General features: G+C 37.7%; 1 protein-coding gene across 1 annotated transcript in view; it reads left to right on the top strand.

Annotated features, from left to right (window-relative positions):
* The window catches only part of LOC100656502 (mono-ADP ribosylhydrolase 2), a 92,170-nt gene that overhangs the window by 70,590 nt on the left and 8,385 nt on the right, over positions 1 to 13,195 (top strand). Inside the window, exon 4 of the mRNA XM_064276464.1 lies at positions 3,491 to 3,554. Within this exon, the coding sequence (XP_064132534.1) occupies positions 3,491 to 3,554 (64 nt within the window). The remainder of the gene's footprint in view (positions 1 to 3,490; positions 3,555 to 13,195) is intronic.

Genomic DNA, 13,195 nt, shown 5'->3' with positions numbered 1-13,195 from the left:
TGCATGGTTCCCTCTGTTGCTACCACACTGCCCAGGCCATGCTGAGTGGCTCCTGCCACACTACGGGGAGGGGGGGAGGGGGGACATGCATATTGCACTGGGTGCATTCAGGTCTCTGCCCTGCACAGGTAAGCGGTGCAACGTTTTAGCAGAAAGCAAAGTACACCTGACCCAAGCCATGGTGTTTGTAATCACATCATATGCACATGAAAGGTGGACAATGAATAAGGAAGACATAAGAAGAATTGATGCCTTTGAATTATGGTGTTGTCAAGGAATATTGAATATATCATGGACTGCCAGAAGAACAAACAAATCTGTCTTGGAAGAAGTATAGCCAGAATGCTCCTTAGGAGCGAGGATGGTGAGACTTCATCTCACTTACTTTGGACATGTTATTAGTAGGGACCAGTCCCTGAAGAAGGACATCATGCTTGGTGACGTAAAGGGTCAGTGAAAAAGAGGAAGACCTTCAAAGAGATGGATTGTTACAGTGGCTGCAACAATGGGCTCAAACACAGCAATGATAGTGAGGATGGTGCAGGACTGGACAATATTTCATTCTGTTGTGCATAGGGCCACTATGAGTTGGAAGTGACTCAATGGCACCTAACAACAATAACAACAAAACCTCCTTCACGAAGGTACCCACCTCTCTTTCCTTGGACCAGCAAGTCCATCACAGCTGTCTCTCTCTGGAAGCCAATCAGCCCAGCACCGTTGTCATTTTCTATGGACTGACCAGCTCACTCTCTCTCTGTTTTGTTTTGTTTTTCACTCTTCTGTGTCTAGGAGGCTCTTAGCACAGGGACCCTGGGAGGATCTCTATTCCAGACTCTTCTTGATGGTAGTAACTCCCCTCCACCCCCAGTCTCTCTGGGATTGGCCTAGCAGGATGGCAAAACCAACTAATTCCTTAACTGGACTGCAAGCATATTAGGCCTATTGAGTGGATTTTCAGGCTACTTTTTTTTTTTATTATTATTATTTGCATAGTAAATTGACTACTTCCTTGCAAGACTGTAATCAGGCCAATCATTCTGTGGGACTTACAAGACCAAAATGGCTAGAAAGGCCGTATAAATTAATTTATTGCACTGCAAGCCTACATGCAAAATCTTGCACAATCTTAAAAAGTTAATGTTGAGAGAAATGAGTGCTGTACATGATTCCATATCAAATGATACCATTTTCTATAAACAAGTAAAACTGAAACACTTTCAAAATTAAGATTGAGCCCAATCCAGAAAGTACCTTTTTCAATCACTGCTCATTTTCAACGTGCAAAAAATGTATTCAAAAGATTTTTTTTTATTTTTAATCCACATGGTGGCTACAAAATTAAAAAGGCATATTTTAATGGAAAGTGGTTTAAAACGATTTGACATAAGTGAGATAACACTTTGGAAAATGTGTCTATGCTCAGTTTTGCTTCCAAAGTTGGACTTTTAAACTTATAGTCAGTCTCCAAAAGAAATAAGAAGCTGTGCAGATAATTAAACATTTGCCTTGGAGGATTACTTGCAGTTAATTAAAACCACATTCTTTGGGTGTATACTTGCTTCACTGGTTATTAAATTTGAATCATGTGTGAACTACCCAGGTTTCTCACTTGTTCATCAAATGTTGCTTGTGGCAGGTTCAAGAAACAAATTTTCTCATAATATTCTAGACTATATTGTTTAAAGCTATGTTTCAGTTTTAGAAGGGAGAAAGAGAGGAAGAGAAAGAAAAAAAAAAAGATGATGGATCTGCTCCATCTGCTCTGTTACAGAGTTAGAACTCATCCGAGAGGTATGAATTGAATAGGGAAACCATTTGTAAGTAAGAGAGGCGTCAGTCTACCATCCCAGCTCTGTCCATGGTTGTGTGTATACAAGATTAAAAAAAAAAAAAAAAATAGCTGTAGACATTTTTGGGTTACCAGCCTTTTAGCTGCATGAAAACTATCTACCTGATTGTAAGATCCATGAAGGCAGAGATTTGGTACGTGTTTTGTTTTGTTTTTCTTCACCCTTTACTCCCGGTGTCTAGGACAGTGTCTGGCATGTGTCGTTGTTAGTTAACTTCGAGTCAGCTATGACACATGCAACCTCATGCACAACTGAACAAAACACCACCCACTCCTACGTGAGCCGTCTTCAAGATTCTTGGTGTGTTTGAGTTCGTCGTTGTGGTTATTGTGTCAACCCATCTCATTGAGAATTTCCTCACTTTCGATGACCCTCTGCTTTACCACACACAATGTCCTTTCCTAGCAATTAGTCTTTCCTGATGTCATGTCTGACATATAAGTTGGCCCTTAATAAATATGTGTTGAATGAATGAAAGACCTATTTTGTGTCTTTATGCTGACTCACTTACATGTTTTTTGCAATAGCTTTTGAAAGAGTCCCCAAAACATTTAAACATTTTTAAAGAGTTTCAGAACATCCAACGAGGGGCCCTTCAAGCTTTGTAAGAACCCAGGGTCTTTGGAACCCATTTTAGCATGTTATTTCCTGTTATAAAGTATATCATATAACAAAAAAGATGAGATTATGCTGATTCCATGTTTAAATGTGCTGTACAAGGGATGTGATAAATTGCACAGAACAGAAGGTTTGTATTCTTCCACTGCTATTGTTCTACTGGTAAGGTTCCTGAGGAAGACGAACTTATTTACTACTGGATTTTAAGGCCCCCTATTCAACCTTTTCAAGAACTCAAGTTTCCCATATGTGAACACTGCAGTAATAGAAGCATTAAGAACATAAAATTAGAAATTTCTTTAATCTTTATTTTGCCCTCATTTTATATCCATTTGTACAATTCTCCTAAGACTTTCACTAATGGAAAAAGCCTACCTATATGTGCTTCTTTGTTGCCAAAAAGATGTCCAAACTACATCTCTACTCTCTTTACCAACTTTGTGCAGACACTTAAATGATACTATTTTAAGAAAAGCTTATTTATTGACAAAAATATTTAAGTATTTTAGGATGCAATGCTGAGAACTGAAACCATTCCCAAAGACCACTTTTCAGACAAAGATTAGATAGGCCTATAAAAAAAACCATAACACACGTGAGGAACGTGCTTATTAGTTCAATCAAATATAGGAGACCAAATGGACAGCTTATGTCCAAAAATAGGACACGAAGGCAGGAAGGGACAGGCACTGGATGAATGGACACAAGGAATTCAGGGTAGAAAGAGGGAGAACACTATCACATTGTGGAGATTACAACCAATGTCACAAAACAATACGTGTACGAATTTTTAAATGAGAAATTAACTTGAGTTGGGAATGTATACCTAAGGCACAATTAAAAAAAAAAAAAACTGTACATAGATAATAAAAGAAATTTTTTTTTAAAAAAACAATAACTCCTACCCCACTCCCCAAACATAGATCTATCTACTATGTTAGTGCTGGAAGCTGATCTATTTCCCAGTTAAAAATGCTGACTAAAGGTTTTGTTTGTTTGTTGTGTCAGGTTCTACGAAGGAAAACAATACAAAAGAAGATGAAAGAGCAGAACATTCTATGTGTGACAAAGATCATCCTAAAGGTAGGTTGAAAGACCCTCTTATAGTTCCCCCCCTCCCCTTGCTGGGAAATATTACATTAAAAAAAAAAAAACACACACACACACACAGGTTTTAATTTTTTTTCAAGGACAAAAGTGAAATTAGGGTCATTAGAACAGAACACCAGTAGCCACTTTCTTTGGATGGAGCATTTGCTCTCCAGTTTGCCACAATCATCGCTACTCACTCTTGTTGTACCAGACTGGCTTCGTTTATTTTTATTATGTACTTGAATTCTATAGGCACTAGGTTTGCAACTACTGAAATGAAGATATGATAGCAATGAGAATAAATGCGAGACATACTATTCAGGTGATTAAATCTACATATCATTGGCATACCAAGGAGAAATAGTAGAACCAATGAAAATAACAAATAAGAAGTTTTCCTAATGCAAACCAGTTCCTCTGCCAAAAACACAAGAGTGCATGTTAAGTTTATAGGCAAAGACAGTGAAAATTTCAAATGAGAACAGAAACCTACCTTGCTCCATGGAATTTCCAAAGATCAATGATAAAGACTTCTAATGCATATAAGAAAAACAAAAAACAGGTTATAACCAAAATCAAGTTAACCTTGGCCTTCTTCTTTTGCGATTTTAAATGCTAAAAGCAAATGGAGTTACATTTCCAGATCTCTAAAGCACACAGTTGCTATATTTAGTCAAGTTATTATCCATGAATGAAGGCAAGAGCGATATTTTCTCAGGAATACAAACATTAAGAAAATATGCGACCCAGGTATCCTTTCTGAACAAACTAACAAAATACCTGTGCAAAAGCAATAAATATAGAATGGAAGGAAATTCAAGACTAAGAAAAGCACAGTTAGAAAAGACTATATGGTAAGAGGCTAATGAAATGTATGAAAATGTAAATAATTCTTTCAAATTCGGTATCAAAATGTATTACCAAAATGTTTGTCCTTTTCCTTTGAAATATAGTATATATGGTTTAAAAATAAGAAATAAACAGGAAAAAAAAAAAGACTCCTGCTTTCAGTAGTGGAAGTCTAGATAATTTAGATCGGATCTCCCACTGAAGACAACTAGACAACAAGACCCCCCTAAAAAAAATTTTTTTTATAGAGTCTGTTTAGCATCAGAGAGATAACAAGATAGTAAAGAATTGTCAGGCCAGGTTTGGGAGCAGACAGAAATCCAGAGATATAAACCCAACATTTGAAACTGTTTTTACGTACAGTGTATGCAGATTTTGCAAAAGGGATTTGGAGTCCTCTTTTTTGGGCAAAGGAGCAGGTTTGCTTACATCCTTTGAAGACAGAAATGATATCTCCCTCCAGATCAAAGAGCAAGCACGCTTACTGTCCATTATGAAAGATTCAGATTCTCCAAGTTCAAAGTTCTTGTTCTGTAATACACCCACCTTATGTGCAGGTATCACCTAGCCACTTCATGTCACCCTGTGGGAACTGGGGCTTAGGAAAGAGCTGCAAATATTTTGGCTACTGCCATTGCTGTGAGTAATGAACTGTTCTTCTTCTCTGACTTCTGTCGACATTCAGGGAATTGTGGCAGGCTAACTTATTGACTTGAGCTTTTGAAATTCTTAACAAGAAGTGGGGCGGTACTACCTATATGAGAAGAAAATCAACCAATAGAAATGACACAGATGTATAACTAATAGAAAAGGACATTTTAAAAGTTATTTTAACTGTATTTCATTTCCTTAGGCACTGAAGAAAGGATTGGCCATGTAGAGACATAAAACATATAAAGAGACTCAAACTTCTGAAATGAGAAACACAATGTCTGAGACGAAAGTTACACTTGATGGGATTAATGGCAAATTAGACACTGTAGAAAAAAAGATTAGTGAACTTGAAGATGTAGCGATAGAAATGATCCAAAATGAAACACAGAGAGAAAAAAAAGAAACTAAAGAAAATAAAAAGTGTTCCCATCAGTGAGCTGTGCAACAACTTCAAGTGGTCTAATACGTAATTGGAATGTGGGAGACAAAAATAATTGAAGAAACAATAGCTGAAATTTAAAAAAAATTGAAGAACCCACAGATCCAAGAAGTTCTATGGCTCCCAAGCACAAGGAACATAAAGAAACGCCACATAATCAACTTGCTCAACACTAGTGATAAAGGGAAAAATCCTAAAGGCAACCAGAAAAAAGACATGTGCAAAGGAGCAAAGATAAGGATGAAGCAGTTGTCTCATCAGAAAACAATGTAATAAATAAACAAAAATGAACAAGCTACTAACACCAAAAACCAGTTGCCATTTACTCATTTCTGACTCGTGGTGACTCCATTTGTTGCGGAGTAGAATTGTGCTCCACGGTGTTTTCTTGACTGTGGCCTTTCAGAAGCAGGTCACCAGGCCTTTCTTCCAGAGCACCTCTGAGTGGGTTTGAACCACCAATCTTTCAGTTAGTAGTTAAACACTTAACCATTTGTGCCACAGAACCCCCTGGAAAAAAACTATAAAACACGCAAAAACATTGATGGATCTCACAAATACGATATTAAATGAAACAAGGTACAAAAGCATGTCTATTGTAAAAATGCATTTTTATCAAGATCAAAGAGCAGGATAGATTAACCTTAATACTTGGAAAGGCATGCTTAAGTGATAAAGCAGTAAAGAAAACCTGTCGTTGTTGTTGTTAGGTGCCCTAGAGTCGGTTCTGATGCATAGCGACTCTATGTACCACAGAACAAAAAGCTGCCCCGTCCCGCATCATCCTCACAATTGTTGTTATGCTTAAGCACATTGTTGCAGCCACTGACTGTGTCAATCCATCTCGTTTGAGGGTCTTCCTTTTTTCCACTGTCTCTGTACTTTACCAAGCATGATGTCCTTCTCCAGGGAGTGACCCCTCCTGACAACATGTCTAAAGTATGTAAGACACAATCTCGCCACCCTTGCTTCTAAGGAGCATTCTGGTTGTAGTTCTTCCAAGGCAGATTTGTTTGTCCTTTTGGCAGTCCACGGTATAGTCAATATTCTTCGCCAACACCACAATTCAAAGGCATAAATTCTTCTTCAGTCTTCCTTTTTCATTGTCCAGTTTTCACATGCATGTGATGTGCCTGAAAATACCATGGCTTGGGTCAGGTGCACCTTAGCCTTCAAGGAGACTTCTTTGCTTTTCAACACTTTAAAGAGGTCCTTTGCAACAGATTTGTCCAGTAAAGAATATCTAGATAGTGATTACCACGATAGTCAGGGTATCAATTAAACTTCGGTGATTGGGGAGGAAAGACTGATTGGGAGGGACTATGAGGAGGTGCTCTGGGCAGGATGTTTCTTATAAGGATATATAGTTTTTTGCATTTGCTTTGATTATTTAATTTAGCTCTATATACTTTTTTTGTGCTTTTCTGCAATATTTCACATTTTTAAGAAAATGGTTAAAAGAGGAAGGAAGAAAGAAGAAAGGAAGGGAATGAAAGAAAAAGAAAAGAAATATCGGTGGGAGAATTTACAAAACGAAGATTATGATGGGGAAGCTGAGAGGATACAAGTAATGCTGACATCCATAAAGGCAACTCAAAAACTAAAAATTCTATTGTGTTGTGGATTCTGACCATATAAGTTCAGTTTAAGAGTGTCTTTGAAAATTTTTGTGACAAACACAAATAGAATTAAAGGAAGATATCTTAATTTCTAAATTTCCTCAAAAGGTAACACCAAACATGAGAGTATATTCAGTAAAGCAAATAATAACAAAAAATAAATAGCAATGTAATGAAAACACAATGCATAAAATAAGATGACAGAAACACAAGCAAATAGTTACGACAGTAAATGCAATTAAGTTACTTTGTTAAATATAAAACCATTGGAATTTAATTAAATTCAAATAATAGTAAAGCCTTAAAATCACAAAGATGGGTAAAGGTATACCTGGGAAACAGAAATCAAAAGAAAACATGAAAAACTAGTTTCGAATATATCCAGTTAATATTTCAGCAAAAAACCTCAAGTGAGAAAGAGTTGGTCATTTTATATCTATAAAAATTTAAATCCCTAATTAAATATAACAGTGATAGGTTTTTATGTGTCAGATGATACAGCGAGATACTGTATAAACAAAACCTATTGGAAATGCAGTAGAGAACTCACAGTGATAGTATTATCAGTCAACGACAGAACAAATAGACCAAAATGACATGGAATGTTTGAGAAATGTGATTAAAAGTGTGGTCCTGCTTTAGGAATAGACCGGCTGATCAATGAGACAGGAAAAGAGTTTGGAAATACATTCAAGTAGAGCTGGGATTTCAGTACGTATTCAGGCTGACATTACAAAGACAGATGACTCGATAAATGGCATTAGGGCAACTAGTTGACCATTTGAAAAAATAAAGCCGAATCCCACCCTCATTCTTACACCAACATAAATTCCGGTAGGAGAGAAGATGGAATATAACAATGAAACTGTCAAAGTACTATAACAACGAAACTACAAAAAGCCATTGGAACCTAATTAAATGCAAGTAATAGCAAAGCCTGAAAATCACAAAGATGCATAAAGGTATACCTGGGGAAGAGAAATCAAAAGAAAACATGAAAAACTTTCAAATATATCCAGTTAGTATTTTAGTAAAAAATTTCATGTGAGAAAGAGTTGGTCATTTTTTATCTATAAAAATTTAAAAGAAGCAAAGTTTTTTTTTGTTGTTTTTTTTTTTATAATTTAGAAATAGGGACAGCTTTTCAAATCATGAGTGAATACTTATATCCACATATACATGATTGCCTGGAACCATGTTAATAAATACACACACATTTATCTGTAATATGTATGTGTGCATATGTCAATATACGTCATAAAGGAGGGAAATGACTAAATCTGAATATAACTTTTGATATCATAAATAAAGGTTACCACAAAATTGTAAAGAAAAACTACCAAGAAAAATATTCTCAGACAAAGTGACAAAGAACTGACTTTCTTATTAAACAAGAGAAATCAATGAGAAATTAAAAAACAAACAACCAAAAGGAAAATGGTCAAAGGACTCAACATGGTAATTATACAGGAGAAGATTTATACAGGAGAAGATTTATACAGGAGAAGAAATACAAATAATAATAGTTATCATAAATATGAAAAGATGCCTTATCTCCCTCTCAGGTAAAGAAATTCAAATAAAACATGATTGTAGCGCCATCTATTTTGAATATCAGGTAAGTGTTAGAATTGAAAATACACAGGATTCGTGGGAGTAGAGTACTCCAGCATGCTCACACACCATTGGTGGGTAACTAAAGGGCACTGCCCCCTCGTCAACAATTTTAGCAGCCTCCAATTAAAGTAAAATATTTGTCAACTTTGATCCAAGAATTATTCTTTCAGGAACTTATCTTAAAGTAGCATCCCCCAAAAGTATGACGATATTTATTCACAAAAATGTTTATGATGATATTGTGTTTAATGGCAAAAAAATAAAAAACAGAAACCTCCAAAAATTTATTCATAACCTGGAATATTATACATTTAAAAAAATAAGATTTCTGAAGAAATAGTAATGGCCATGGGAAGTGCTTATAAAAATACGAAATAAAAAAGATATACATGAATATATGCGCGGACATGTGTGTATATATATGTGTGTGTGTACACCTACATATACACAAGAGAAGATGGCAATTCACAACAATAACAGTGCTATTCCTTAGTTGTAAAGTAACCCATAATTCTCAATACTTGCAAGTATTTTTTGATGTGTCTGTAAGGAAATTACATTTCTTTTGTAACTACAGGAAAAAAAAAAAGCTTAAATTAATTTACATTAACAAGGTCAGTTTTAATTGGCACTAGGAAAAGAAACAAGATTTCTAGAAGATAATCAAATTATGCTAGTCTAAGTTTACCTTAAGGAGTCCTGGTGGCACAGTGGTTAAGCACGTGGCTCCTAACCGAAAGGTTGACAGTATGAACCCAGCAGCTGCTCCAAGGGAGAAAGATGTAGCAGTCTGCTTCCATAAAGATTACTGCCTTGGAAACCCTAAGGAGCAGTTCTACTCTGTCATAGGGTCACTATAGTCAGAATCTACTAGACAGCACACAACAACGGATTTCACTTTTGCTCTGAATCCTGGGTATTTTTCAGCATGGCGAAAGTAAAAAATTGAATATCAGCAGGAATCAAGTTTAAAGCTTAATGAACGCACACAATTTCCATTATTATTTTAAGATAAGCATCGAAGAAACAAATTATTTGTTCCTTAGGAGAATAGGAGCATCTAATAATCTGCAAACAACATAGCTATGCTGTTGCTACTATGTTCAAAAACAGCTCATTCACAAGTGAGTTTAGGTTTATCCCCTAGAAAATGTTTAATTCCAGACCCATTTTTATGCAAATTATTAAAGCATTAGCTTGAGCCAAACTTAATTACCAGGACTCTAAGAAACAATCATGTGATCTATTTCTAAAGAAACGTGAATAGATTTGTGGATTATCTGCCCTAATGGTCCCCTCCCATGAGTATGGATGATTGAATTCATTGTATGAAAAAAATATATATCAACTGTGGGATCCTTTGTGTTCTTTTGTTTCCTCTGCCAGGAGGGATTAGGGCAAAGGACAGTGGGGGACTTCAGCTACACTGAATGTGGAGAGGCACACATAAAGCCTGCCCCCAAGGGGCCAAGAAAGCAAGAAGGATGTGGAATGCCTGAGCGCACTGAAGAGAAAGGCCTAGGGGCTGGGGTCCCCAGAGCCATGATTTACATGCAGTAGGCCTGGGTGCAGGCCGGAGCTCACCTACACCTCATCTTTGTATAATATGCCAAATCCTGGTTTAGCTCAAGAAAGAACAAACGTGATCATTCATGGATTTCAAAGCTCTGCAGCTCATTTCTTCCCCCATTGTTTACTAGCTTTATTTCAGAAAAAATGGAAAGAAGAAAATACATGTATTTCAATTTCAAGAACAGATTGCCAGGAAATGTAAAGCGCACAGGTAAAATAGATCTGAAGTTGAGACAAGTGAAGAGGATAAGGATGAGAAACAGTCAAAACAAAAAAGCTTTGAAACAGCCCCTGATCCTCACAGTGAACCATCAGGCCTTACTCCAAACCAAAACCAAACCCAATTCGTTGCTCTTGAGCCGATACCTTTCTGTTAGCAACTGAGTGCTTAACCAAGACTCCATCAGGGCTCCTTGAGTCCTCACTAAAGCCAAAAAAACCCAAACCAGTAGCCATCTTGTCGATTCCAACCTTACTAGTCACTGGAAATCCCTGGTGTTCATCGACAGCCTGGGGCTGCCAGGCAGCCTCACCTTATTAGCAATGCCCCAGGAGGCCCTATTGAATTCTGACCTTCGCACTCATGATTGAATGCTTCTGAAAACTTATCAAGTGGGATACTGAGACTAGCAGACAAATAGGAATACAGACTGGCTGCTTCTACTCTCTGAATACACTCCTCTTTCCCTGTGTTGTACAGACAAAGCCAGATCACAAGCAAGGAGTTAAAGGTCCCAGCAATGACCTGGGGGTAGGTGTAAAGGTCAGTTCCCCTTATCCAAAGTGATAGATAACGAGGCTTCTCAATAAACAGGAAGCCCATGGGTAGTACAAACAGTTAAGGTGCTCAGCTGCTAACTGAAAGGTTGGAGGTTTTACCCAGAGGTACTTCAGAAGAGAGACCTGGTGATCTATTTCCAAAAAATCAGCCATTGAAAACTCAGTGGGGCACAATTCTACTCTAACACACATGGGGTCACCATGAGTCAGAATTGACAAGACAGCAACTGGTCAACCGGTCAATGAAGGTACCCTGTCAAGATCATCCACCCAGTAGTTTGTTGATGGTGACTGACACTTCACCCTAAGGAGACATAGCCTTATATGATTCCTTAGAAGGAACCTTGGAGATTATCTAGCTCAGCCATCTTTTTGTTTGTTTGTTTGAATAGATGAATTTTAAGCCCAAAGAGGTTGTGACTTTGCTAACATCCAGTCTCCTTACTCCCACTTCAGAGTCCTCTGCAACAAATATAGTACATGGAGTGCTTGGTGACGTTAGGCACTTGGCTTGCTGCTAAGGGGCACAATAGAAAGTAAGATACAGTCCCTAATAACCACTTACAGACTTTGATGAATGCTACTATAGAAGACCAATTTAAAAACAAACCCATTGCCGTTGAGTCGGTTCTGGCTCATAGTGCCCGTATAGGACAGAGTAGAACTGCCCCATAGGGTCTCCAAGGTGGATTTGAACTGCTGAATTTTTGGTTAGCAGCCAACCTCTTAACCACTGTGCCACCAGGGCTCCGAGGACCAATTAGATAGACATTTCTTGAAGACTCCTTACTAGTAAATGTTGGGAAGAGAACTTAAAAAATAAAAATAAAAATTATATTCACAACATGTGTAACATGGTAAGACAGATAAATACAGATATATTACAGGGTGATGGAAACCCTGATGGCATAGTGGTTAAGTGCTACAGCTTCTAACCAAAAGGTGGCAGTTCGAATCTGCCAGGTGCTCCTTGGAGACTATGGGGCAGTTCTACTCTGTCCTATAGGGTCACTATGAGTCAGAATTGACTGGACGGCAGTGGGTTTGGGGTTTTTTTGGTTTATTACAGGGTGATAAGGAGAATAAGGAGCCCTGGCACAGTGGTTAAGAGCTCGGCCAATAACCAAAAGGCCAGCAGTTGGAATCCAGCAGCCTCTCCTTGAAAACACAACAGGGCAGTTCTACTCTGTCCTGTAGGGTCTCTGTGAGTGAGAATTGACTCCAGGGCAATGACTTTTTTTTTGTTTTTTTAAGGAGAAAAATGAATACATGAATAAGGAAAAGAACACAACAAGCAAAGAGGTGAAAATGATCAATCCTGGCTAGTGGTTCTGGGAATGTTACATTTAAAAAATAAATTGATATCTTAATTTTGAAAGATGATAAGATTTCACCAGGTAGGAAAGGGGGAAAAAGGGTATTTCTGCTATCGGAAATATATGGTGATGGGGCACAAAGGTAAGAGATAAAGCACAGAGAGTCCCTGGGGTGCAGATGCTGGCCTTACGGACTATTCACACTTGCCCTTTAATGTTATGTAACTTTGCCCTCACTTTGAAACAATTCAGCCAACCCCTACTCACAACAAATTCTTCATCACAATCACCTGCATTGCTGCACATGCACCTTATAAATCATTGAAAAGGTTTCAAGCCTTTTGTTGCCCTAAAGCAAGGCTGGAGCCCTGGTGGTGCAGTGGTTAACAGTTTGGCTGCTAACCAAAAAGGTCAGCAGTTTGAATCCACCAGCCACTCCTTGGAAACCCTATGGGGTGGGTTCTACCCTGCCCTATAGGGCTGCTGTGATGTGAAACTGACTCGACAGCAACGGGTTTGGTTTTTTAAAGTAAGGCTAAATAAGAACCATACGCACCTGTTACAACCTTACCTACAAATTCTTAAAGATACTCAGGAGTGGATCTCGTTCATAACCCAGGGACTGCCTATAATATGTTTAGGAAATGGGGATGAGTGTAGTATACAGAGATACAGTGTCTGGTAGTTGATTTGGCCAAAAGACCAAAAAGAAGGGCATTCAAAAAGAAAGAGTTGCTCACAGTTCTATTTATCATGTGTTTTCTAGAGCCCAAAAAGAATTAAAGA

The sequence above is a fragment of the Loxodonta africana genome, chromosome 24 (genome assembly GCF_030014295.1).
Source record: "Loxodonta africana isolate mLoxAfr1 chromosome 24, mLoxAfr1.hap2, whole genome shotgun sequence".
Classification (NCBI taxonomy): Eukaryota; Metazoa; Chordata; class Mammalia; order Proboscidea; family Elephantidae; genus Loxodonta; species Loxodonta africana.
The sequence above is the reverse complement of the archived record's forward strand: the minus strand, read 5'-3'. Positions and strand labels throughout refer to the sequence as shown.